This window comes from Melanerpes formicivorus, unplaced genomic scaffold (genome assembly GCF_026170545.1).
Source record: "Melanerpes formicivorus ecotype bairdi unplaced genomic scaffold, bMelFor1.0.p_v2 SCAF_36, whole genome shotgun sequence".
Lineage (NCBI taxonomy): Eukaryota > Metazoa > Chordata > Aves > Piciformes > Picidae > Melanerpes > Melanerpes formicivorus.
In genome coordinates, this window is record NW_027142388.1 from 7,956,074 (window position 1) to 7,982,371 (window position 26,298).

At 52.6% G+C, this 26,298-nt stretch overlaps 1 protein-coding gene and 1 long non-coding RNA gene across 13 annotated transcripts in view; one reads left to right on the forward strand and one right to left on the reverse strand.

The window, feature by feature from the left end:
• The window catches only part of NCOR2 (nuclear receptor corepressor 2), a 259,628-nt gene that overhangs the window by 172,281 nt on the left and 61,049 nt on the right, over positions 1 to 26,298 (forward strand). For 11 of the 12 annotated variants that reach the window (XM_068157439.1, XM_068157445.1, XM_068157447.1 and 8 more), the window contains 6 exons: positions 1,153 to 1,331; positions 4,266 to 4,320; positions 6,796 to 6,894; positions 21,048 to 21,169; positions 22,063 to 22,235; positions 26,109 to 26,171. In XM_068157439.1, the coding sequence (XP_068013540.1) occupies positions 1,153 to 1,331; positions 4,266 to 4,320; positions 6,796 to 6,894; positions 21,048 to 21,169; positions 22,063 to 22,235; positions 26,109 to 26,171 (691 nt within the window). Of the gene's footprint in view, positions 1 to 1,152; positions 1,332 to 4,265; positions 4,321 to 6,795; positions 6,895 to 16,514; positions 16,680 to 21,047; positions 21,170 to 22,062; positions 22,236 to 26,108; positions 26,172 to 26,298 lie in introns of those variants that run through there. The other variant, XM_068157449.1, reaches the window with a different exon arrangement.
• Positions 5,403 to 17,445, reverse strand: LOC137450638 (uncharacterized). Its single transcript, XR_010989612.1, has 3 exons — positions 17,051 to 17,445; positions 10,053 to 10,176; positions 5,403 to 5,803 (listed from the first exon to the last, which is right to left on the reverse strand). It is a non-coding gene; the product is annotated as an uncharacterized lncRNA (long non-coding RNA).

Here is a 26,298-nt window from a genome sequence, read left to right on the forward strand (position 1 = left end):
CTTTGAGCTGTCCCTGACCTCCCACCATGAGAGGACACCCCCAGGGCATCAGAAGCATAAACAGGAGGCATCCTAGTGTGGATGAGAGATGTGATGAAATGAGTTGCAATGTCTGTGGCTGTGCAGAGGGCTGTGCTTTAGGAAGAGGATGGGGATCTGCTTAGTTGCAGCAGGGAGGCAGTGGTGCTGGGGAGGCCTGAGCTGACAGCTTGCTGGAGGAACTGGACTTTACTGTTCTCCAAGGAACCAGCATCTAGCTGGAAACCAAAATAACAGCACTTGAAATGTGGCCTTCTTAGGTCCAGTTTGGGATTTATGTCTGACCAGTGCCATCCGAGGTGACAGGGAGGACTTGGAGTGACAGTGCTGATGGGAAACAAAACAGGGTGGCTGGAGCATCCCTTTGTCCCAACAGGGTGTGTGTGCGCTGGGGACCACCATCAAGCTCAGCTGGATGGGCGGCCCTGGCGTTTTGGCAGAGGACAGCACAAAGGAGGCATTGCATTGGCCCCTCTGTCGCAAATGCTTTAGGAAACCAGTGTGCCCAGTCGGTCCTGTCCTGGTATGCAGCTGAGGCTCTGGATGTACGCTGTGCTTGAACAGGATGGAGTAAAGACATCAGACGATGTCCCAGGGTGTTGCTGTAAGAGGGAAGGAAGGAAGGACAGCCCCGTTAGGGTGATGTTTGAAAGCTGGAGCAATATTAGGGTTGCTGTGGAAGGGAACCACGATGTGTCCCTCTGCCCACCCTTTCAGAAAGCTTTGCAGAGCTCACTCCCTTCCCTTGCAGTGGGGGTTGGAAGACTGAATCTCCATGGGGCTGTAGGTTTAATGGCTGGGAAGAGGTTTGCACTCCCTGTGCCACCGCTGCTTTGACTTGCTTCTTGCTGTGATCAGGAGCTGTTTTGCTTCAAGTCAGACATTTCCACGCAGTATCCTAGAGCCTTTTATTTCAAAATGAAAGATTGCTTCCTGGCTGACAGCGATAGCCTCTTTCAGCATTTGATTTACAGTTGCTGTAGCAATAAAGCTGCCTCGTGCTTGCTTTTGAATCCTCCTGTTCCTCTGCCTGTCCTTTCCTCTCGAACATCTGTCCCCTGCGGTCCCCGTGGGCCCCTGGTGCTGACCAACTGTTCTCTGCTTTCCCCAAAGAACCTGGAGAAGCAGATGCGCCAGCTCGCCGTCATCCCCCCCATGCTCTATGATGCCGACCAGCAGCGCATTAAATTCATCAACATGAACGGTCTCATGGATGACCCCATGAAGGTCTACAAGGACCGGCAGGTGATGAACATGTGGAGCGAGCAGGAGAAGGAGACCTTCCGGGAGAAGTGAGTGCAGCCCACACACCTCTTTCTGCATAGCCTTTGGGAAGCGTGAGACAGGATCTGGGAGCTTTGGCTGGGGCACTGGGACATTGAGACATGAATTCCCCAAGGGCTTGTCTTGTCCCCGCCAGGGACACAGCCCAGGTTGCTATGTCACCTTCAGCCTGGCACAGGGTGATGCACCTGCACAGAAGCCTCAGGCCTTTCTGTATGGTTGGTATGTTCGTGCCCAGGAGCTTCTTCTCTGCCCACTCTCATGTGGACATGCAGGAAGCTGCTGCTCGCCACAGGGCAAGAACTAGGAAGTTCTGCTTCTCCATCCCTGCTGCATCAGCCAGTTTAAAGTCAGTGAAGCTCAGTGCTCCATAGGCTGTTAGGTTTTTGGATTTACGTGGCTGTTTTTTGGGCACTGCGTGTCCAGAGGCATTCTTGGAGCTGTCAGCATCCAACCCCCCTCCATACAGAACCCCTCGGGCTGCAGCATCCAGCCGGTGCCCATCCCTCAGCACTCCCTTCAGCTCTTGGCAGGATTTGCTGTTTCCATGGATGCGTTCCTGCATCAGACACGTGCAAGCTCTGGCTCTGGTGCTTTCTCCTGTTTGCAAGCAGTGCTTGAGAACAGCTTCACTTTATCAACCGAGATCACTTGGGGGGTTGCCGATCCCTTCCCTGAGTACCACCGTGCTGTAAGTCCCAGCTCTGTCTCTCATCCAGACTCTTTCTTATCTCATAGCCCAGTGGGGCCCAGCTGTGTTTGCATGGAGGACCAGAGCATCTGTGGTGCCCACAGTGTGCTGTCTATGCCTATAAAAACAGAGCTGGGGATCAGCTTCCAGCCAGATGAGTTCTACTGGAGCTCACTGCTGTTGAGGGACATGGAGGTATGTGGGTGTGCCAGGGCCACCTCATCCCTTGCAGCAGCACCACCTTAGCCTGGCCTCTGGACAGTCATGGGCTGGCTCCATGGATTACCAGCCATGCTGGAAGCCTGTCTGTGTCTGGTATCCCTCCTCCTGTCCTGCTTGTGTTGACTTCTGTTTGCAGCTGAAATAACTAATTGCCAAGACAGACCAAAAAAAGAACAAAACAAGCAAACCAGCTCCAAGCCTTTGGTAGGGGAGAATCCTTCTTGCTAATTAGCCTTCAAGCATGACACTCCAAACAGCCAGGCTTGCCCGCAAATGACGCACAGGCTAATTACTTGGTTGTTAATTGTGGGGCCGTGCCTGGCTAATGGGGCTGGAAGAACCCACACCCAGTCCTTGCATCCTGCTGTGCACGGTGGTTTCTGTGTCATTGCCATGGGTGATGCAGAGCTCCAGGCATAAATACAGCAGGATTGCAGGGCTCCCACCAAGATCATTTCAAGACATTGGTACTTGGGAGCTGAAAGGAGGACCAAGGCAATCCTGCCCTGGCCCTTGCCCTCATCCTGGTGTGCAAGTAGATGAGCTGCCTGGTGTACTGCAGTTTCTGTCCCAGGTATTGAAAGTGAACCAGAGTTGTGTCGTCTGTGATTGTGATCCAGAACTAGCCTCTTCCTGTGACCATGAAAACCTGGTGCTACTTTTTGTTCAACCCTGGTGGCAGAGGCTCTTGGAGAAAGCAGCCAGGCACTGCCAGGCTGACAAGCTCCAGGTCTGAAGTCATTTTAGTTGTTAAAATCTAACCACAAGGAAGAGTCTGATTTGATTTGCTTCTGGGCAAGATTTCAGGTCTAGTTGTTGAGAGCCCATCACTAGTCTGCTCCCAGAAGGGCTGTGGTTTGCTGGTAAAGGAGCAGAGATGAGTGCAGTACACCCTGACCCTATTTAGGCATTGAAGCCCTGTTGTGCTGGACACCATGAAAACACAACATTTTTTCCTCATCATGGGACACAGCCTGGCCTGTGAAAGACTGGATTGTCACCTACATTGCCCCGACACTGCATTAGCATCATTGACATGTCCTTGAAAACCCTGTCCAAGGGTCAGCCCTAGAGCTGGGTCCAGTCTGTCTGGGCAGCTTGTTTTTTTTTTTTAACTTACTTTTTTAGTCCTGTCTTAGGGGATCTGTCTTGGAGTCTGTGTCATATCTGAGTGGGGCAAACTTTGCCCTTCAAAATTTGATGGCAGAAAGGCTGATAGAGACTTGGGTCCCCATTAAGTGCCCAAGCATCATGCTCCATTGGTGTCCATTTGGTGATGCACCAATTAACTGTCCTCCTGCCAGTGGGATCACCTCCTGCCAAGGGCTTGTCCTTCAGCACTTCCCTACCAGCTAGGCAAAGGGATGTGTTGGAGGAGGCATCTTTGCACCCAGGGGCAGCTCTGTCCCCGGCAGGCAATGCACCGTCTTGGGTTGCCGCAGCTGCGAGTGAGCCTGTGCGCAGCATCTCTGTGTGCTGGGCAGGAGCTGGCATTCCTTGGAGCTGCTGTGCCACTGGGGAATCTCTTGAGCAACTCAGCAACGTGGCAGCTCTGCTTCCTCCTGGGGTTTGGGTTTCCCTTCCTGTCCTTTGAAGCTACTCCCAACATCTCAGCCAGGCTCAGGGTCCCATGTGGCAATGGGGATAGTCCTGGCCTTGCTGTGAGGTGTTTGTGCTTGGCCATTGATGGCAATTCCTCACTCTTGCCAAACCTCAAATCCTCAGCTGGGTGTGCAGCTACCCTCTGTACCTGTCCTGCCATCAGTGCAGGCTGGGGGGCCATAGGATGGAGCTGGGTGATGGGCAGCTGTTGAGTGCTGCCAGTTGTCCCATGAGGAACATCTGCGCATTTAAGCTTCCAACCACGGGGCTAAATGTAAAGTCCTCTCTTTCTGGGAAGCTGAACAGAAGACAGACATTTTCTCAACCCCTGCAGTCCCTTGAGCAGGCACACAGGACATGACAGCCTGAGCTGCAAGGAGGGTTGGAGCTGACACCCACACTAACCTCCTCTCTCTTACTCCCACAGGTTCATGCAGCACCCGAAGAACTTTGGCCTGATTGCATCCTTTCTGGACAGGAAGGTAAGCACCCTGCCTGCCTTCAGCATGCTCACACTGCCTCTTCTCCATCATGTCTCCCTTTGGTGTTGGGGCAAGTGCTGGGTGCCTGTGGGTGGTGGTGGCTCAGAGCCCCAGGCATGGTCCAGACACCTCCCGGCTCCCTGCAGAGACCAGGAGCTGACTCAGCTGTGGAAAGCCAGGGAGCTCAGCACTGCGAGATGTGTGAACGCTTCCAGCCTGGTGTGTAGGCGTTGCAGCCCACCCCATGATCTGCCTGAGAGCTGCTTTCCAGCAACTCCTGGAGGCATTTTGCACCAGCCAGGCTGTCACACAGGGTGGGTGGGCCTGGCACAAAGCAAAGAGGTCCTTTCTTTGCTCAGGGATGGAGTCTTGAGGGTGGGCTGAGTCCCAGTTGATTCAGCTGTTTGGGATGGTGTCATGTACAGAGTCTGCTCACAATAAGGCTTCACCTTACCCAAGCCTGTCCTGTGCCTCTTGGGCTTCTCCTTTTTACTGTTAATTGGGCTGACAGATACTAGAAGAAAGTTCTTCACCAAGAGAGTTCTCAAAAGCTGGAACAGGCTCCCCAGGAAGGTGGTGGAATCCTCATCCCTAGAGGTGCTTAAAAGAGACAGATGCAGTGCTGCGGGACATGGTGTAGCACCAGACTCTGAATAATGGTTGAACTCAATGATCTTAGAGGTCTTTTCCAACCAAATTGATTCTGTGATTCTATAATACTATGAGAGGTTTGAAAAAGAGATCTGAAGGAGGAGCAAGTTTCCAGTCCTGTTCTGAGCAAGCCGGATACCACCTATGGGACGGGCCATACAGGCAGATCCCTGAAAGGACAGTGATGAACCAGGTGCTGTCCTCAGCAAGAAAGGCTGCTGCTTCTCTGGTCCCTGTAATTAGTTGCATGCTCCGCCTATCTCATGCAGTGTCCACGCATACTTGGGGACCCCTTCTGTTTTAGAATAGAATAAACCTTTATTAGAATAAACCAAACCAGGTTGGAAGAGACCTTCAAGATCATCATGTCCAACCCATCAACCAATCCAACCCACCCAAACAGCTAACCCATGGCACCAAGTACCCCATCAAGACTCCTTCTGAACACCTTCAATGACGGCGACTCCACCACCTTCCCGGGCAGCCCATTCCAAAGCTCAGTCACTCTTTCATGGGGAGTGGCCTGAAGAGGTCCCTTCTAGCCAAGAGTTTTCTCTGATTCTACATGACTGAGGCTGGGGCAATAATCTCGAAGCCCTTGACTTCTCTGTCCAAAGCGGCAAGCGAAGCCCAGCGGCAGCCTCATGCTGCTGTTGTCGCCGTACAACACCAGGCTCTTTCCAGCCTTTCCCACTTGTTAAAGCCGAAAGTGGTGGGACTTGGATGATGCTCACAATCCAGTCTCTGTTCCAAGCTGTAAAATGTCTTCTAATTTTATTTGTACTCGTTTGTAAATCAGGCTGTAATTACGATACAGAACACATCCATTATCCTGTTGGAGAGAAATGTGAAGTATGGCTCAATGTAATGAATTAATAGATTTTTAAATTGCATTATAAAAAAAATAGTGATCTTAGCCCTTGGAACAGATGACTGTAAGGTTTTGTGTTTGCCTGTGTGTGTAATCAGGGCGAGATTAGAAAGGGATCCAATTAACACTTTAAAAGTTGCAATCTGTCTTTGCAAATGCTTCTACCACTCGCACAGGGATGGGCAGAACACAGCCCCCGGGCGTCCTCAGGAGCATGCAGCAGCGCCCAGCTCCTGAGGTGAAGGCTCTAGGGGAGTATTTCTGTTCGTGCCACACGAATTCTGTACAGGGCCCAAGAGTAGCATTCACCCTCCCAGCTCAGCAAAGGACATTTCCCAGTGCCACATGCCCTGTGCTGTTCAGGAGTAGAATATGTCCCATTTTCCTAACTTGTCTGATCCAGAGCAGTGCTCCTGGAACTGCCCACTGGAGCTGGAGTTGGGATGGTGGTTCTTGAGCACCAGGATGTCAGTCTGTCCAAAAGAAAGTCGTGTGCTGGAGCCAGTGAGCTTGGTGGCTGGAAGTAACGCCGGCTGACACTCGTGTGGCAGCCTGCGCCTTGCCTAACTGCAACAGAGTGACAGGCAACCTGCCTTCCTCTGCTTGGAGTTACCACAGTCATCTAGGGTCAGCCCTTGCTCCTGCTGTGCCTTAAGCAGGGATGCTCCCTGCTCTGCACCCCACCTCAATTTCAGCAGGCCCACAGGATGGCCCCGCTCTGTCCTTCGCAATAGTGGCATTGTTTTGCTGGGACACCATGCCCTGTCCCCCCTTCCAGCTCCACCAAAGGCCTTTGGGAGGGCGGCACAGGGAAGCCTGTCTGGGCTGCAGATCTTCAGAAGCAACAGGAGACCTAGTGATGGCTGGGCCTGACCACTGCTCCTGGATATCTGCACCCCAACAGTGCCAGGGGCTGGGACCTTCTGTTCCCTGACTTTCCTGTGTCATTGCAGACGGTGGCAGACTGTGTCCTCTATTACTACCTGACCAAGAAGAATGAGAACTACAAAAACCTTGTAAGGAGGAATTATCGACGGCGTGGGAAGAGCCAGGTAAGAGCTGGAGGAGCGTGTGGAGACCTTGTCCCTCAAGCTGAGCTTTGCATGACTGCTTCTCAGCATCACTTTGTCTGAGCACCCCAAGTGCTTCTTTTCTCCCCTCCCCAGATGGAGATCTTGCTTGCAGACTGCCATGGGGCTGTGGTTTTGCTCTGTGTAGCTTTTCAGAACATGCTGTATAATGACAGTTGATGTTTGTCTGTTCCCCATGCCAAGGTTATGGTAGCTTTAAGAAAAAGCAAACAACAAACCCAAGATGCTTGAAAAAGCTGATGGAGTGAATGCAGGAACCCTGGCCAGGTGTCAGGAGTACCGTGGGGTTGCCCCATGTAGCCTGCAGCTTTGTGTAAGGACTATGTGGGGCCTGTTTCTTTCATCCCTCCAAAGATAGCAGCTGGCTTGAGAACAAGGATGAGGCTCCTGGGAACTGGGTGAGGGTGCTCTTGCCTTGCAGAACCTGCTAAAGGCTTTTCCTGTGGGCAAGAGATAGGAGGAAGGTGACTTGGGTGGGAGTGGCTTCTGGTGATCACCTTAGCAGAGGCATTTAAATCTGTTTGAAGTGCCGAAGGGCGTTCGAGATCACTACAAGGGCTGGCAGATTTAGCACTGAACCTAGAGGAGACCCTTAACCTTTTAGTTAAGAGCTGGGTGGGTACCTAGGACACTACAAAGTGCCTGAGGGTAGGTGACTGAAACAGCCCTTGCCGTTGCTATAGCCGAGATACAGCCAGAGGAAGGTCCCACTAGTAGATCTCCAGGTCCATTAAGCTGAACAATTATCCACGTCATGAAGAGAGTGAGGTGACTACAAAGGGAGTATCTCTCCAGATAATATGGGGATAGGGATGGAAAAACTGGCCTGGCCTGTGCCACCACTGACATCAGCAGCTCCTCACGCTGCATGGCCATAAAAAGCAGCACTTGGGTCCAGATCCTGATTGGGAGGCAGATAGGTAGCCTCGCTCCAATTTGATTGCTGCAGCATTAAGACATCAGAATAGCTAGCACATGACGAATGTCATGGACCCGGCCCAATTTTCCCTTCTTTTTTTCAGAGACATTAGAGATGGATAAAGCCCTATTAGATTATCCAGTCCCTCTCCCAGCAAACACAGGGTGGTTCTCTCCAGTACATTTTTATAGTGTTTACCATGGTCTGTTTTGTTAGATCACAGCAACTAGAACATGAGGCCACATTTGTTTCTTGTTAGCGGTGGAGACATTTAGCACAGCTCATTCTGGTTGCAATGCTAAGTTGAGCAAGTAACAAGTGTGGAGGGAGAGAGACATTCTAATGCTCCTCTCTGCATCTGCCTACCTACTCCTGTGGCCACAGACCTGCCCGTCCTGCACCCAGCAGGTACCATTTGGGGTTTTACAAGCTTTGCTAGCTGCAGGTCTTCCCACACTGCTTATCCGTGCGGGTGAGTCTGGTTCAGCCTGGGCACTTGTGATCCTGTGCTGCTATTGGGAGTCTCCTTCAGTGCTAGCCTTTAGAAGCAGGGACTTGCTGCATCAACTGTAGTAAAAGGCAGGGCTGATTGAGCAAGTGGAGAACAGCAGTATTTGGAAATCATTCAGAGGCAGAGACTGCTGGGCTCCAAGGGAAGTAAACTGCACCTTTGCTGGAGCTCAGCCAGAACATTATTGATTCTAGAAGCAGGGTCAGGTCCATGATTCTGGAAGGGGAAGATGAAGCAGTGAAAACTTCCTGTGGCTCAAGTGGAAGGTGGGATGTTCAGACAAGCTTCAAAAACTGGCTGCACAAATAGCAGTAGGGGGGCTCTTGAGGTGCACTCCTGGTGCTTTGATACCCCCAGCATTTCCATTCCTCACTTGCATCAATTCCCTGGGAGGCTGTGTGCAGAGAAGCCCTGGAAGAGCTGTCCTGCAGGCTTGGGAAGGGCACAGTACTGAGGAGGGGAGACAGTGGGGGCTGGTGGGGCAGCCAGCTGAGTTCATGCCACAAAAGGAGGCTGTGCTAGGGAGAGTTCTTTTAGGGTGGGATTTCCAGGTACTGAAGGGAAGAGTGTTCTGAAGTTGTGCCAGGAGTTGGTGGGAGCAGTGAAGCATCTCCTTTCTAGAACCCCATTTGGGGAACCAAAGTCTCCTCTGAGGGTGGTGCTGATGGCACTTGCTTTCCCAGGTCAGACTGGGTCAGCATGTGGCTATGCAAACCAACATGGGAGAGGTTAGGTTCTGGCAAATACCTCAGCACAGTAAAGACATGAACCTGGGTCTGGAGGAGGCCACAAAAATGATCGGAGGGCTGGAGCACCTGTGAAGAAATGGTGACAGAGCTGTGTATGGTCAGCCTGGAGAACACTTCAGGGAAACATCACTGTGGCTTTTCAGTACTTAAAAGGGGCCTGTAAGAAAGCAGGGTCTGTTGTGACAGGACAAGGGGTAATGGGTTTAAATTAAAGGAGCACTATTTAGACCAGATAGAAGGAAGAAATTCTGTACAAGAGTGATGAGATGCTGGCCAGAGAGGTGGTAGATGCTCCATCCCTAGAAATGTTCCAGGTCCGGCTGGATGGGGCTTTGAGCAACCTGATCTAGCTGAAGATGTTCCTGCTGACTGCAGGGAGCTTGGACTAGATGACCTTTAAAGATCCCTTCCAATGCAAACCAGTCTGTGATTCTATGATGATTAAATCTGGAGGAATACTGCTGGTGGGATTTTTGCTTAGTGAGTCTCTTCAGAAGCAGGTCAGATTCTGCCTACACCTGCAGAAGAAATGCTCATTTGGGAGTAGCTTGTCCCAGGGAGTCCTGGATTATTTTTAACCCAGTGCAGGTTCCTCATACTGTGGCCTTGCAAAGAGTCAGGGCGGGGGTTGGGGAGCAGCAGCATTGGGCTGCTCCAGTACAAGGCCTCTGGCCAACCTCAGTCACCAGAAATGGTGATGGCATGAAGGATGAGACATGGTGGAACAGCACAGGGAAAGACATGGTGAGACCACTCTGGGATGGGCAGAGTGCGGCGAGGAGACTGGAATGTGAATACTTCCTACAGCACTGGGAGATGTGGCACCACATTCCTGGTGCTGCCTGTGCTCCAGGAACAGGTTTTCTTGCTGTTAAGGGTTCAAGCAGTTTAAACACCAAAAGTAAGATTTAATTGATTTCAGGAAGAGGTTGACTCTTACATGGGATGAGAGGAGCTGATGAGGTCTGCCACAAATAGCATGTCGAGTGGTCCTGTGCTCTTTTCTTGCTCCTTTTCTCTCAGAGAGGTTGGTGGTCTTATTTGCTCTTGGAGGCTGCAGGGAGCTTGAGAGCAAAGTGGAGATAATTACACGTAGAAATCAAGCTCTTCTGATGTCAAGATTATCATTGTGGCCTACTTATTAAAAGTCCATTAAAAAATAAGAATCCCACTGCTCCCTGGCGGATGGTCCCCTGGCAAAGGATATTCCTCATAAAGCTGCTACTTATTGCTAAAAATCTCCTGCCAAGAGCAGGGACTTCACATGATTCTGCTTGCAGTTTGCTCAGCAAACCGAGCAGCTGCCTGCTCCGAGGCAGGGCGCATGCTCCCGGCACGCCGCCTTCGCCAGCACCAGAGCACAGGCATCTGAGCATCATGTGCAGGCTCCTGAGACTCAAGATCCTTTCTACAATAGCCCTCCCTCTCTGCTGGGGTAGGGAAAATGCCATTTAACCCTGAAAGAGGGGGATCAATGGGAAGAGAAATAACTTCCAAGCGTGTAATTTCTTATTGAAAAGGGAAAGGAAGGGGGGGGGGGGGGGGAAGTAAGTTTGAATCGTGGTAAAAGGAACTGATCCAATATTCACCATACACTAATATGCATAAATTTGCATGAGCTTGTAAGGAAAGGCCCTTGCATGGATGTGTTGCCTGGAGGGGCTGTCACAGTCGCTTGTCAGGGTGTTTCAAAGGGCATCTCTCTGTGAATGCCCCTCATTCCGCATTGGAGGGCACCAAAACCAAGGCTAGGCAATTAGTGCTGTGTGCTTGGCTCTTTGGGCAAGCTGTTCAGCTGGGTTGTGGTGCTGTGCTGGGAGAAAAGAGACTTGAATTCAACATCATAATTCCATGTGGAGCACAGGGCTTTGATTCCAGAAAAAAATCACTTCGATTTTGGAGCAGCATTGGCCACACAGCAGTGAAGCAGACATGAATCCTCGGGGGAGCAGCCATAGGGCTCCTGCCTGGTGCTAGGATGGGGAGGCGGGTGCCCATCCTGCCAGGCAAAGCTGATGGTGCTTTCGGGTTGGTCAGCAGTGGTGATGGGCTGCTGGGGGAGCCGCCTGCCCGCCCTGGGGATGACTCAGAGGTGGATTGAATCATGCGTCATGGTGGATGGACGTTCGGTTGGGCCGGGCCCCCTCGGCGCTGCTGTCAGACAGCACTCACATGTTCCCTGGCGAGAGGGGCCCCTGTTAGCGCTGATGCTTTCGAGGACTTGCTCCGTGGCACCCGTGGGGACTGGAGCTTTCCAGACCCCCCATTCCTCTGCCAGGGAGCCAAGCCGGAGCTGTGTCAGTGGGGCGGGGGCCGCAGTGTGACCTGGCCGGGCAGCCAGCACGGTCCCCTGCCAGGGCTGACAGCCTTTCCCAGGCCCACCCTCTTCCCTGCCCCCTGCCAAAAGCCAAATCGAATTATCCGTCCCGCCGGCTGTCCCGCCCTCCCCAAACACAAACCATTCCCCTCGCCGACGCGCACAAACAGCCCCAGCCCACACTTCTATAAACAACCATTTACTTTTTTCCATCTCCTGGCTGGCAAGGTTGGCAAAGGCTCAGGCTGCCAGTTGGGCACTGCCTGCCCACAGCTCCAGCTCTCCATGCAGCCCCTTCTGGGCAGTGGCGTGGAGCAGGTCCAAGCTTGCCATGTTATCATCTGTCCTCCCTCTGCAAGGATCGGGTCCAGAGCTCAGCAAACTGCCTCTTACCCCACTAACGGTGCGTGTGCCCCCGCTCCATTACCTGCTGCGACTAACGAGGTGGGTGACAGCTATTGCTGGGAAGCCTTCGATTTTCATCAGTCCAGGGAGTGGCTCCTCATTAGTGACAAAGGGTTTGACAGCTTCTCTTTCACACGTGGGGAGATGCTTGTCGTAAAATCCTGCTTTAATAATGCAGCACCTCGTACAGAAACAGCCTGGATGGGTTTTGCTGCCACAAATCCCAATAAATTATCCTGAGAGATTTAAGCCTGTGCCTTGAGTGCTGTATTTTAAAAGGGTACTGAAATTATCTCTGGAGTGAGCAAGGACAGTCAGTGATGGAGCAATTTATGTGGTTGGAAATGACATTGGTAGGATGCCAGTGCTGGAGCACAGGTTCATCTCCATGCCTTGAAAAAGGAAGATTCACTTGCCTTCTCTGGGGTACTGAGTGGTGTGCAGCAGGGACTGGGAAAGGGCTGTCATGGGTGGGGCTGAGCATCGAGGTGCCTGCACAGAGGAGCTGGGATAGCTGTGAAACATGGCAATGTTTGAACCTTTAACTCTGCGTTAGCATCTGCTCTTTCAGTCTGGGCTCATCATTCCCAAGCCCTGCCCCCAAGGTGTGCCCCGTGAGGTGCATCATGACCATTCCCCCATTATCAGGGCATTGCAGCTTTCCCAAGCCCTGCCACCCTTCCAGGCAGCAGAATTGTGCAAACACAATGGAAACTCACATTCCTGAAATCCCAGCTGTAGTTTTGGGGTGATTGAACAACAATGATGAGGCCATATTTGGGAAAAGACTCGAAGGATGCCTTGCTACAGGAGAGTGGCTGCTTGGTTCCCAGGTCCCAACACGGCCTCATAGGCTGCTAGCAGTGCAGGGACAGCAGTGAGACCTGCAGGCCCAGAGCAGGGCCAGGCAGTGGCAGCACCTGGGGTGTAGCACCAACAGAAGCTGCTGATGGAGCCTTTGGCCACCACAGCTGGGATCTTTCATGTAGCTTGGTCATGTCTGCAATTAGCAGTAATAAAACAGTCATGTAAGTGACATGAATTCCCCTCACTCCAGTTGGCCCCTGAATTCAGATACATCTTTCTCCAGCAGCAGGTTGATGCATCCTCCTGGCTCCACCACACTTGCACCTGCATGAGTACTCCTCAGGATGGAGTTTGAGATTCGGGTTGGGCATTTGCCTGGGGAGTGGTGGAGTCATCATCCTGTGGCGCTGAGGGATGTGATTTAGTAGTAGTAGCTTAGCACTAGTGGTGAGATTGTTCTCTTCCAATCTCAACAGTTCTGTATTCTATGACTCTATTACTGATTCCATCAGGGGACCTGCAGCATCTTCCCAGTGGGACAGTGAGGGGTAGAAAGGGGTTGGATTTCAGGATGAGTTTTCTGTTGTGATCCAGGTTTGACTGGGAACAGTGGTGTCATAGCTAAGTTGCTTTTTAAAGCAGGCACAGCTGAAAATCACAGAATCACAGAATCTTAGGGGCTGGAAGGGACCTCAAAAGATCATGTAGTCCAGCCCCCCTTTCCCACGCAGGATCACCTATACCAGGTCACACAGGAATGCATCCAGGTGGATTTTGAATATTGCCAGAGAGGGAGACTCCACAAATCCCAGAGAAAGCTGCTTCTGCAAGGACGTGGGGCTCACTTTGCCCCCAGTGCATCTGTTGTGTGCATGGATGCTGCTCTGCATCCCATGAGCTGCTGACCCAGCACCTTCCTCTGCTGGCAAGGCTCAGAGCAGGGTCAGCAGGAGGCCAGGGAGCTGTGAGCAGCAGGGAGCGAGTTAAAGCAAACCACAGGGAGGAGAAAAACACGTGTTCCCTGCCTGGGACAGAGCAGGGGCTCCTCTCCGCTACTTCCAAACAGTACACTGTCTTCCCCTCAGGTCATTTTCCTTTCATGAGCAATCAAATCACTGTTTTAAAAACTCAGCAGCGACCCAGAAAAGAAACATTTCCTCTTATGGGAAAGCCCTCCTTGATTTAAGGAGGGATCTTATTGAGAAGGGTCCTGTAAAAACCACTTCTTGTGTGCTTCACAGAAGTCAAGGAGTGAGTGGTGGGAAGGCATCAGTGCCCCCTAGGCTAGGCTGAGCCACAGTAGGGCCCCTGCCCCCAACAGGCCTTTGGTCCCACCAGAGACAAGCCTGTGCTTGAGCATGTGCACCAGGCAGGGTCCTGCCGTAGTCCAGCAAGTGAAGCTGCAGGGTGCAACATCTCGGCAGTCCTACAGCCAGAGCCTCTCCTCATCCCTGGCATGCTGCTTGGCCCCAGGACCAGCAGCCTGGGAACTTCTGGGGCTTTTCCATGGCATGAGCAGGCAGCCCAACTATGGCTGGCACTGGACATGTTTTCTGGCCTATGGTGCCAGAGAACTGTGCTTTTGAATGTGCACAGCAGGTCTCATTCAGTGCTTTCTGGGATGCTGGGCACAGCCCTGGCGTTCTCCATCTCCACCTCTCAGTCACTGCTGTCCTGCAGAGTTTGTTGTTTCCCACCAGAGGAGCAGCTCAGCTCCAGGCTATCACAGTTGCAGCTGACCCAAGTGAGCTGCATGCTCACTATCATTCTCCTTATCAAATTCAAGCCTGACTGTTGGATTTTTGTGAGTTGCTTCTGCAGCCAACAGCATCAAACCCAGCCCTGAGACATGAGCGATCAAAGCCAAGCTGCCGGCAGACATTCCCCCTCCTGCCTTTGTTGCTCTGGCAGAGGCTTGTTTTGCTTTGTGGTTTCTCCCATGAGCAGAGGGTGCTGCCTGCCGTCACAAGAAGCCAGGCTGTGTGGCGGTGGGTGGCAATAAGGACTGAGGCGTTCCAGACCATCATGTCAGAGGCTCCAGGCTCTGAGAGTCAGCTCCATCATACCTACAAGCATTCCTAAGCCGTTATCCTTGTACTTCTTATCCAGTCTCCTGCCCAGGAATGGGCAGAGATGTGGGGGACACCGTTTGCAGTGGGCGCCTTGACTTCTGCTATGATGTTGCCAAATGGGGAAGGACGCTCCAGGGAGACCATGGGTGCCTGGAGAGTGTGGTGGCTAAAAAAGGAGGCTGGTACTGAGGCTGCCCAGTGGGAGAGTCCCTGCCTGGGCTCTCATTGGTGTGACCTGCTGGAGGGAGAGTTTGAAAGCAGGTGGAAGTATGGACATGGGTGGTGGAGGACAGAGGATGCTCCTGAGCCACACTTCATGGTGTCAGCCTTGCTCCTGGCCAAGATGCTCTGTGCAGCATTCTGCAGTGCCAGGGACAGAGGTGGGAGCAGAGTGCTGAGTCCTGCCAGCTGTGCCACAGTGCATCCTGCTCCATGGTGTCAGCACCAAGCCCCACAAGATGTTCAGGGTGATGCCAGCAGGCACCCAGGCATGCACATGGCCGCTGGAGGCTGCTGGAGAAACAGCAAAGCAAACCCCAGGTGTTCCTGGCCAGTCTGCCATAGGCCTTTTGTCTTCAGCTTATCTTGGGCTGGTTTTAATTTGCAACTCCCTGATTGCATGCAATGACCTCGGCCTGAGCCTGCTCCACAACCAAGTGCCCCTGGAGAACATCATAAATGCCATTGATCTGATGTCACCCATGGGAGAAGTGAGACCAGCACGCAGAAGACGCAGTATGAAAGGGATGGGGCTTGTGCTGGTGTGGTTCAGCTCTCTCCAAAGCCCTTGATGAGACAGACTTTGGTGTGACATGGTAGGGAGAGGGTTGATCTATGTCACTCTACTGCTGCAGCAAGCTATAAAACCACCTTTGAGCAAAAACCCCAGAGCGTGCTGCCTGTGGTGCCAGGGGATGGGCTTGAGTGGCACCAAACTCAGTTGTCTGTTCAGCCTGGCACATGCATTTCCCTCTGCATGAGGGTGTAGAGGATGGTGATTTGTTCCCTCCTAATTTAAGGAGCAAGCAGAGGTCAGTGGTTTCTGTGTTATGTTCATCTTTTGTAAGAGCCCAGGGCACTATAATGACACTACTGGAAATGTTGCATCTCCTGGTGCCCCAACGGCATCCCCTGTGCAGCCAATCTGCCTTCAAAATGCACCATCAGACAAGAGACTGCTAGACAGCACTTAGGATGGTCTCTCACACAGTGAAATCACACTGTGACCTGCGCTGGTTTTCCACCAGCAAGTGGTGTGGCCAGTGACAGCAGGCACTGGTACTCCTGGTAGCTGGTACACTCTCAGGGTTGAGCCAAGCATCAGAGAGAGTTGCAGTGAAATGGTGGTTGTGCCTGTGCCTGTCCCCAGGAGAGTTAAGGGTGTGGACCTGAGCTATGCTGGTGGTATGGTACCTATACTGAGGGTGATTGCTGAGCAAGGAGCCAGGGGCATTTGAGAGAGGGCATGGACGGCCCAGTTGCAAGGTGCACAATCCAGAGGTTAATGCTAGGATGCCCTGCGGCAGCGAGGAGGCTCTGGTCTCTTGCCATAGCCCAGTACCTCTAACCGCGGAGGGATGGGGGGGAAGGCAGGAGCTGTCGTTTTCTGGAGGCTTGCAAGTTTGGAAAATAAATAGCCCTGTGCCGTAGGTTAAGCTTGGCATCCTGGCGGATTAATCACGCTGGCTGCAGCCAGCACTGAGAGCCCCGGTGACGAGAGCTGTGGTTTATAGATGATGATTCATCGACTCGACTTAGAGCGACCACGTTATTCCAGCAGATTGCAAAATCATAAGAGGAATGTTGTGGTTAGTTTACGGCTTAACTATGCAAATCGTCAGGAAGCCTTCAGAGCCGGAGAATGTAAGACACAGCGCGCCCGGATGGCTGGGCGCTGAGCAGGGGCCTGGAGCCGGCGATGGGGCTGTCGGGGACCGGCCGCTCGCGGGAGCCGGGGAGCGGGGAGGTGAGTGACTGGGGGGGGGAGGGGGCGCGAGGGGCCGGAGCTTGGTCTGAGCGTGCGAGCAGCCTGCTTTGGAACTGGGGCCACGCTGCTGTCCGGGAAGGGAATTCTGGCTGGTTTCACCGTCTCTGTGCCAAGGCAGCAGGCGTCTTAGTGGGGCTGGGGAAGGTGAAGGTGGGGAGCTGCTTCCCCCACCTCCTGCTCTCCCGTTCTGCTTTCTGAAGCAGGCAGTGCCTCGGTTGAGGAAGTAAACAGAGTGGGAGGAGCTGCACCTCTTCCTCGCCGGGGCTTTCTTCTAGGCAGACCCACTGCCGGGCTGTGCAGCGAGTTGCTCGGTCCTCAGCAGCGCTAGTGCTTCAAGGTCCAGAACCTACCTGGAAGCCAGTGTCCCCCGAAAATGTGTCTGTAGCCAGAGGTTTAGAGTAGCTGAAATCTCTTGTGACGGGCCAGGCTGGCCGGGCAGGGCGAGCCGTGTCGTTCCGGAGGGCTCCGGGCGCTGGATCGAGCATGCGTGCCCGCCTGTGGGCCCCGGTGAGGGGATGGCCCGCGGCACACGCGGTGTTCCCGGGGGGGCTGGCAGCGCTCTGCTCCTCTCCAGCTGCTCCGGGGCCGGTGGGAAACTGGGGTAGAGGTGAGCAGATGTTTGTCATTACGGAGGAGCTCACGCTGGAGCACAGGGAAGGAGGCCGCCTGTCCCCGTGGACTCGGAGCAGGATCGGCTTCTCGCTCACGCGTCCTGTGTGCGAGTTTGTCCTGGGGCCTTTTTAAATAAACAGGATGTGTCGGCAACGAAAACAAGCAGCAGCGATGCTGAGGAGGAAGGGCGGTGTGGTGGTTAGTGTGTCCAACCCGGGAGGGAGGGACAGCCCTGCCCTCTGCCACAGGCAGCTTCCCTGGCCTCGGGCATATCCCTTCACCTTGTGCAGGTACCTCTTTCGTCTCCGGGCAGTGGGGTTCCTTGTCCCTACGTGGGCAGGGATGTAGCTGGAGAGATGTTGGCGCTTTCTGGGAGCTGAGTATTTTGGTTGCTGGTCTTTGGCGTGTCCACTACGGGCTGACCCACCTGCCTGTCCACCTCTAACCAGGGCAGAGTGAATCAGAGGGAAACATCAGCTGGTAATTGGGGAAGCATTTCCTGGCCAGTCATGCTTTGGGATGGCGTCCCGTCCCTTGAATCATCCAGAGCTGGTCCATGTCCAGCACTAAGAATATCCTTCCCATGCACCGCGAGGGCAGCCGTGTGCTGGAGGGGGACCGACTGGTCCCTGGGTTCCCAGCTGTGGCTTCCTAGCACTGTGCCATGCCATGATTCAGCTCCAGTGCTAAGTGGTCTGAGGTTTGGGGTAGAGCATGTAGAAGGATGGGCCAAAGCAGCTGCTGTGGTTGGTCCCCGGTGGGGTGTTCCACCTCCTTTCTCCCTCTGCCATTCATAGCTGAGCTCTTACATGACTGCTCACTCTCCACCAACATTCTGGGTACTTCAGTCAGCCTCACAGCCTCCAACCTAGCACATACCCCCATGTGGGATGTAAGGTGGTATTTGTAACCATGGCTGTCCATGGAGGTGCTTCCTAGGCTGTTTGTGGGGTGCCTTGTTGTGCAGCCAAGCCCTTACACAGGAGGTAACCCGTCACCATGTGCTTGCCAGGGTTCAAAGCAGCATTTGCCTAAGACAGTTCTTCAGATGAAGGCATAAACATGGCCATGGGTCCATCTGGGGACAGTTTTCTTCTGGGTGGCCTCATAGTGATGATGCTGCCTAAATGATGTATGTCAAGCCTGGTGTGACAAGGTAGGTAGCTGAGACCCATCCCATCCCGGTGTGTGCAGGGTGCTGTTCCTACCTGTCTCTGGCTCCTGACATGGGACACCCTGCCATGGCCAGAGCAGGGCAATCACTAGAGGGCATCCTTGGATTGAGATGCATCTCTACAGTGGGAGATACCCTAGTATTATATCCTACTAGGCTGGGCCTGAAACCTCTGATAAGAGTGGGAAACAGTGGCCATCAGGGTTTCTCCATCCTTGTCATGATGGAGCTCAGCAGACTCCTCTCTGGGCTCTTCTCTGAGCCTCCAAGGCCACTTGCACTTTTCCACCCCTGCTTTTGAAGGCTGGTGCAGGGAGCACATTAGCATCGCTGCCATCCCAAACTGTTTCTCTGGGGGAGAGCTGCAATAGCTACATGGGATGACAGCTCTCTATTTGAGTGAGTGTGGACATAAGATGAGATGATGTTTGAAGCTTCCTTTGGGCAAGCCTGATGCTGGGGCAGGGACTAATGCAGATGTGTCTGGATTTACAGCTGGAGGAGAGCTGGGTTTGAACTCTGGGGAGCTGGAATCTCCAGGGTGCAGGATTTTCCTCCTGCTCCAAAAGCAAATATTCATGACGAGGTAGTAGAAATGTTGCAGAACTCATTTGTGTTCTTCTCCCTTGTCAAAGGGCTTGGTGAAGGGACTGTGAGTGGATAGTGGGGGCCAGGGTTAGGATAGAGCCTGCCCTGCTCTCTCTCTCTCGAGCCCTCATAGGTCACAGTCTTCACCTCATGGGCATTTGGGCTGAACCCATGCTTGGGATTTTCCATAACGTGACTCAGGGGGTCAGAGAGTTCAATGCAGCACTGTGAAAACGTGTGTTACAGATGCCCCTTGCTGCTCTGCTGCCAGCCCAGGTTTGCTTACCTCCCAGACCCAGCAGGTCTGCTGGCTGCCCCTCTCTGTCTTCCCAGGTTTGGGGGTTGGCAGGGGCAGTGCCTGGTATGTCACAGGGTATGATACTATTCCTTGGCCAGTCACTGCAGGAGAAAACCCATTCTCCAAACCTTCATTTTATGGACACTGGGAAATGTTAAGCAACCAAGTGCTGATCCCAGCCTTCTCCAGATCCTTTCCACCTTGTATCCTACTGAGCTGTTCCCAGGAGCATGGTGGGGGTTTGAGCGGATGCATTGCGGGTGCATTTGGCACGTGTGCCAGCATGGACTTGCTGCAGGGGCTGGCTGAGCCTGCCACGCATGCACTGCTGAGCGGGGGGATGGGGGGGTCCCAGTGACACAGCTGCCAGCCCCCCATGCAAGGAGGAACTGAAAGTCCCCGGGGATTTGGTGATGGCACCTTCTGTGTTTGAAGGACTTGGGTTGAACCCAGGCCTGAAAGAATCAGCAGCCTTCCTGTTAAACTGCTCCAAAGTCTGTTTTGGCAGCTCTACACTTCTCGTTTTAGCAGCAGCCTGTGGGGGCAGAGAGTTTAACTTGCACCCAGTGCCACCAGTGCAGGGACACCTGTATTTGAGGTAGCCTCCCAGTTCCTGTGAATCAGGAACAGACCAGTCCTGCTGGCTCAAGGGGTACAAGGATACCTCATCCACACTTGCGGAACAGCTGTGTGCCGGCCAGCCCAGGCCAGCTGGGATCATACTTTCTGCTGATAAATACACTTTAAGGCAATTTCCCCTGCTGTTACATCACCAAACCCTTCCACCCCTTCCCAAGGGGTGGTGGAAGCCCTGCAGCTCGGGCAGGAGCTGGGTGAGCCTGGGTGGGTTTCCTGGAGCGAGCAGCCTTGCATTAACCAGGAGCAGGACGGCTTAATAAATCATTTCCGTCTCTAATTTTTATTTCTTTGTGAAATGCCTCTGGTTTGCTGGTGGCTGAAGGGAAGGGAGGTCAGGGGAACCAGGCCTCCCTAGCATCCTCCTTCCTGCAGCTGTTGAAACAAAATCCAGAACTATTATAATCACTGTGACCCTCCCTTGGGTATCGCAGTGCCTTTGGTCCAAGCAAAGTCAGCAATGTTGGGGTGGGTGAACAGTTCCCAGTGAGGGTGCCAGGTGGTATGGAACAAGCAGGGAGTAAGACATCTTCCCTTCTTGGTGATATGGGGCCATAAACTATCCCCACGGGCTGTGTCAGATGCTTGGGAAAAAGATTCCAGCATTGGTATCACTGAGCCTTGGGACATCTCTGGTGGTTCCATCTCCTTTGTGCTTCAGCAAAATGCATCTCACCAGCTGCAAATGGTGACTGATGTTGCTTAAGCCATCATCTGCAGGGAACAAGGAATTGTCCTTCTGTCAAGTCCCTGCTCGCTGCCTTCTGACCCCAGGGAGCCACAGTGGTTGCCCTGCTGCCTGGAACAGGAGACAGAGCACGGCTGCTGTGTCTGAGCCCAAACTACCTCTAATCTCCCTGGAAAGCTTTTGACCCCTGTGGCCTCTGTGAGTGCCCTGCCTGCACCCTCTGCCTGTAATGCTCTTTCCTCTTGGCTGCTCACCCCCTAGCATTGTTTCACCACGTTTGTTTAGGTTGGCCCAGGTGCTGCAATGTATCCACCTCAGTGCTTGATGTGTTTTATGTCCCTTGTTTTGCAGCAGCAGCAAATGCCCCGGAGCAGCCAAGATGAGAAAGATGAAAAAGAGAAAGAAAAGGAGAAGGAGGGAGAGAAGGAAGAAGACAAGCAGGAAGCAGAAAATGACAAAGAAGAACTGACAAAGTAAGGACAGCACTCGCTTCCTAGCTCGCTTCCATCTCCAGCAAGGGCTGGTCATTGGGTGGTGGGAAGTGGCGGTGGGATGCAGCAGTGGGAGATGGTGTGTTCCAGGACTGCCTGACCCCATGCAGGCACCATGTGTGCCCACCTCATCTGTGGTGAAGGAAGGACAGAGCCTACTCTTCTCTTTGTTTCTTTTCCCTGCTGCACCCAGACTGGGAAAACAACTCTTTAATATAAACCAAATCAGCCCACAAAGCCTCTCTGATCCTCCAGCTTGTTTTGTTGTTGCGGGAGCCTCTGGGAGAGAGAGGAGCAATTCGGGCGCAGCCAAGCGCAGCACTTCACCGTTAGCATTATTGATGTTCAACATGAGCACTCCTGGATGAAGGGCTGCAGCCAGCCCTGCCTCCCTCACACCGAACGGGGAGCGTCGGAGCCGTGTCGGGGAGAGGTTGGCACACAGACCGCTAGCTATCTGTAATGGGCTTAATACTGGGTTTAAAAGAACATCTGGCTTCATTATATCTAGGCTGCAAAGACATTTACCAGCAGGTCCCTTTCAGGAAGATAAATGAGGAGGAGGCAGGAATGAATTTGAATGGTCTGATATTAAACCTGTCTCCATCAGGTCTCTCTGTGCACTTGGTGGTAGAGCTGCAGCCAGCTGCAGAAAGAAAAACTCTGCTACAAATCACCTCACCACCAATCCAGCTCGCTCCCAGCCGGGAAAAGAGCCTGCATGTGCAAAATAAATGCAGACCTGCCCCCACCAAAGAGCAACAAAAACCACCCTCAACCCATCCTCAAACACGTGCAGGGAAATAATTTGACCTAAACAAATCAGATCGACCCAACAAGGTTTTTTTTTTCCTCTTCCCTTGCTGTTTCTGCAGGGACAAGAACGACGACACATCTGGGGAAGACAACGATGAGAAAGAAACTGTCACCTCCAAAGGTCGCAAAACGGCCAACAGCCAGGGCCGGCGCAAGGGCCGCATCACCCGCTCCATGGCCAACGAAGCCAACAACGAGGAGGCAGCCACCCCGCAGCAGAGCGCCGAGCTGGGTGGGTAGAAGTGCCCACATGAACAGGGGGACCTCGGCAGGGCTTTTGGGGTGTCCGAGTACGCTCACAGAGGAGGGTTTTCTTTCACAGAATCTTCCTTTCTGAGGGACAGCAGCGAGGTTTCTCTGTCTCATGATCACTTGGAGGCTTTTTCTGTTGTTGGTTTGCTTTTTGGTTGTGGCTTTTAGGAATTCTCTGTGTGTGGTTTGTGTGTGTGTGTGTGTGGTTGGGTTTTTCTGTGGGGTTGGTTTTTTTTGATGATTTGTTTTGGGGTTTTTTGTTTTGTTGCCCCCCTTTTATTTATTTATAACCATAATCTGTTTATTTTAAGGAGTGAAGATGTCTCAGCTCAGCTTCCCTGAGAGAGTTGGGGCTATTCAGTCTGGAGAAGAGAAAGCTCTGAGGAGAACTTACTGTAGCCTTCCAGTATCTTAAGGGGGCCTACAAGAAAGCTGGGGAAGGACTTTTTAGGGTGTCAGGTAGTGATAGGACTAGGGGGGATGGGGAAAAACATAGAAATGGGTAGATTCAGACTGGATGTTAGGAAGAAATTCTTCTCCATGGGGGTGGTGAGAGACTGGAACAGGTTGCCCAGGGAGGTGATAGAGGCCCCATCCCTGGAGGTTTTTAAGGCCAGGCTGAATGTGGCTCTGAGCAACCTGATTTAGTGTGTGATGTCTCTGCCCGTGGCAGGGGGGTTGGAACTGGATGATCCTTGAGGTCCCTTCCAACCCTGAAAATTCTATGATCATGTCTTAGAGTAAGGCAGAGCACCCTTGAGTGTTAGCATGTGGCTACTTCTGTAGCACAAATAGTTGATTTGTAAGTTTTTTCTAGGAATTGCCAGTCAAAAATCCCAAACCTCATTGGTTGCAAAACTTGCTATAAAAGTTTGGTTTCTAGGTGGCAGCTTGGGATCTGGTTTCTAGGGGCATGGAAGCTGTAGGAGGCTAGGTTACTTTCCATCCCTGTTCTCTTCTCCAAGGTGAGAAAGAACAGGATTTCCCATTGTATGTGTCACCCAGGTCAAGTGGAAGTATTTGCAAGCCTGGGCTGTGCTGGCCGAGCGTTAGTGGGTTTTATGGCCTCAGAAGGAAAGTGTTGCAAAAGACAAAACGGGAAGCTGTCACTGGCCAAGTTCATGCACCTCCTGCCACCCAGAGATGTGCTTTCCACAGTGGCAGCTCAGGCTTTGAGTATTACTCAAGCTCTGCACAAGAAGCCTTATCTGCCCTCCTTGGGGCTCTGCCAGTTACAGAACTATAGTATTGTTTCACTTGGAAAAGGCCTGTAAGATCATCAAGTCCAACCGTTGACCTAACACCACCATGGCTATTAAACCATGTTCTGAAGTTCTCCTGCCCTTTCTGTTTTCCAATTCACCTGGAGCCCAAGCAGCTGCAGCCTGTGGGGTCTGTGACCCACCCTTGGCCTTGGAATTGTGCCTATCCCATCCTCATCTCTGCAGCTGAAGGACAGTGTGAGCAGGCAGTGGGTTACCCCTGCTCAGGATCCTCCACTGGCTGCAGCTGTGTTCTGCACCCAAGCTGCTCTTGTTTTGCTCAAGAATTGACATTTCCCATGCTGATCCCCAGTGCCCCAGCTCACCTCCCACACCAGTAGCTAGCCAGACACTGTGGTCAGTGTTTTTCTGATGAGAGAACAGAGGAGCTTCAGAGCAAGGTGGATGAAACCAGTGTGCTATCTGTAATGTAGCACCCAGGGACTGTGCCAGTGAGTAGCATTTGACTGAAGCCGTGCTACCATGCTTGTCTCAGGCTAGATAGGGATTCACGGCAGCATCCTCTTGCCACACGTTGGGTGCATTTGCTTCTGACATCTGCAGCACCAGTGGTGGTCACTCTGAGAAACTGCTCATGCATTGCCTTTAAGAAGCCAATGCATCAAGGAATGTGGCTGATTTTCCTGTATCTTCTACTCTATCAAGTACAAAATGATTACTGTGCTACCCAAGGCAGGTAAAAATAAAAGCAGGGTGACTCCTCTTGATTTCCATGCTCTGCAGTTTCTTGCCTGTTCTGTTCCATGTGCTATAAATCACCCGGAGGTGTTTTGCCTCCCTGTTCCTCTGCTGACAACTGGCTGAAGCCTTGATTGCGAGCGGTCTGTTGTCATACAGGCGATATAAATAGTTCCCAGCACAAGGCAGTCCTGCTCTCCCTCTTGAACTTGTTAAGCAGTGCTGCAGAGCAGCAGCAGATAATGCCAGTAACTTGGAGGGTTTTTTTGTGTTTGTCATCCCAGCATCTCAGAGTCCTTGATAAACTTCACTGTGAACATGGAGAAAAGACTTTAGACCATGTGAAATGGGGAATAGGGAACAGGTTGATCCCAGAGATATATCTGAGTAATTGGTTTCACTTTATGTCTCTCCAATAGTGCTTTAATTTCGGTTGGCTAAGAAAGTTATTGCATTTTAAATACCAACTGAACATTAAAAAAAAACACCAAACCCTATTGTGGTTTAACTGCAGCGTGCCGGAGCTCCCCGTAGGCATCTGTTTCATAACTGCACAGCCTCAGTAAATACCATTAATCAACCCAAACGGGCCGTGCCTTTGACATTTCTGTGCCACACAATGACAGTCCCCTTCCAGCCGAGCAGAGGGCCTTGCACAGCGTGCTGGGGACACTCGCTTTGACGTAAACGAGCGTGGTGCCCCAGAGCGTGGTGGCCCTAAGAGCGTGGTGGCCCCACCTCTGCTTGCAGCCAGGGGGAGCGGCGAGGTATTGATTTCCCTCCCATTGGCCTGATATCGTGGGGATGGGGTTACCCAGCGTTTCAGGGGGAGGCAGTGACCTGCGCTGACTTCCAGGAGGTGACACCTGCCTTTGTGCTTAGCCAGCTCTGGAGACTGCTCTGCCCAATGCTGTGGGCATCAGAACTTGCATTGTTCTCCTACAGGGTCTCAGCTTCTTGTAGAGCTTCTTGGAAGATGCTTCTTTCTCTGCTTGCCCATATCCTTTCTCTTGAACCTATCAGCCTGTTTTCCATTTTAAAAGGACACTGTCAAAACATCTCTCATCACTGTTGAAATAATGCTTTGCCTGTTGTTTAGAGTAATAACCCCTTGGCAGCCTGAGCCGGAAATCTGTTTCCTTGCCGAGTTGTTTTTTGCCTCTGACTCACACCCTGGTTTGTTATTGTAGGGTTTGCTCTAGTGCCAGGCTGCCAGCAGGACTGTTGCATAGTGAAGGCTTTCTGCAGGACCTTGGTGTCCCTGGCACTGTGCCTGGAGTGGGAGAGAGGGGGAGCATCAGGTGCTGACACCCCCTCTTCTCCTCTCTTGGCTTGCATTTCCTCCTGCCATGGGTACTGCTGGGGTTCTGAGATGTCCCAGAGCCCAGTGATGGCACTGAGGGAGCCTGCAGCCAAGCATGGCCAAATCCCTTGACAGTGCAGTCAGCCAAAGTCACCACTGAGGTGATGCTGTTTCTCTGTCTCTGCTGACTATGACAGTCCCACCCTGTGTCTGCCACCTCCAAAGCACACAGCCGAAGTCAGCTCCATCTTGGGTACCTGTTGTTGGCGGGCCAGAGTGTATGGCACCAAGTCAGCAAGAAATCTGCTGCCACCCTCAAACCATCTGGCTTTGCTTCCAGTCCCAAAGTGTAGAGGTTTTGCATCACTGAGACACGTCCCCAGGTGGGGGGATGCTGTGCATGGGTTACCATGGCGTGGAAAAGCCTTGAGAGCCCACACCACAACAGCCTGCCCTGCAGAAGCGCTTCTGCAGTGCATGGCAGGCTGTTGTGCTACTGGGGAAGAGGCTACAGCATGGGGTTTGGGTGGTTGGGCATCTCCTCTGAACTTGCTGGGTCCCACTCATAGCTGACCACTCTTCTTTCCAGCTTCTCTGGAGATGAATGAAAGCTCTCGCTGGACTGAAGAGGAGATGGAGACAGCTAAAAAAGGTGAGTTGCTCCTTTTCTTTCTCCTGTGGGCACTGCTGGAGCTAACCCGGCAATTGGAGATGGACGACATCTGATGGCTGGAGTTGGTGCAGGGTGGTGGGCCCTGAGCCGTGGGGGCTGATTCTGC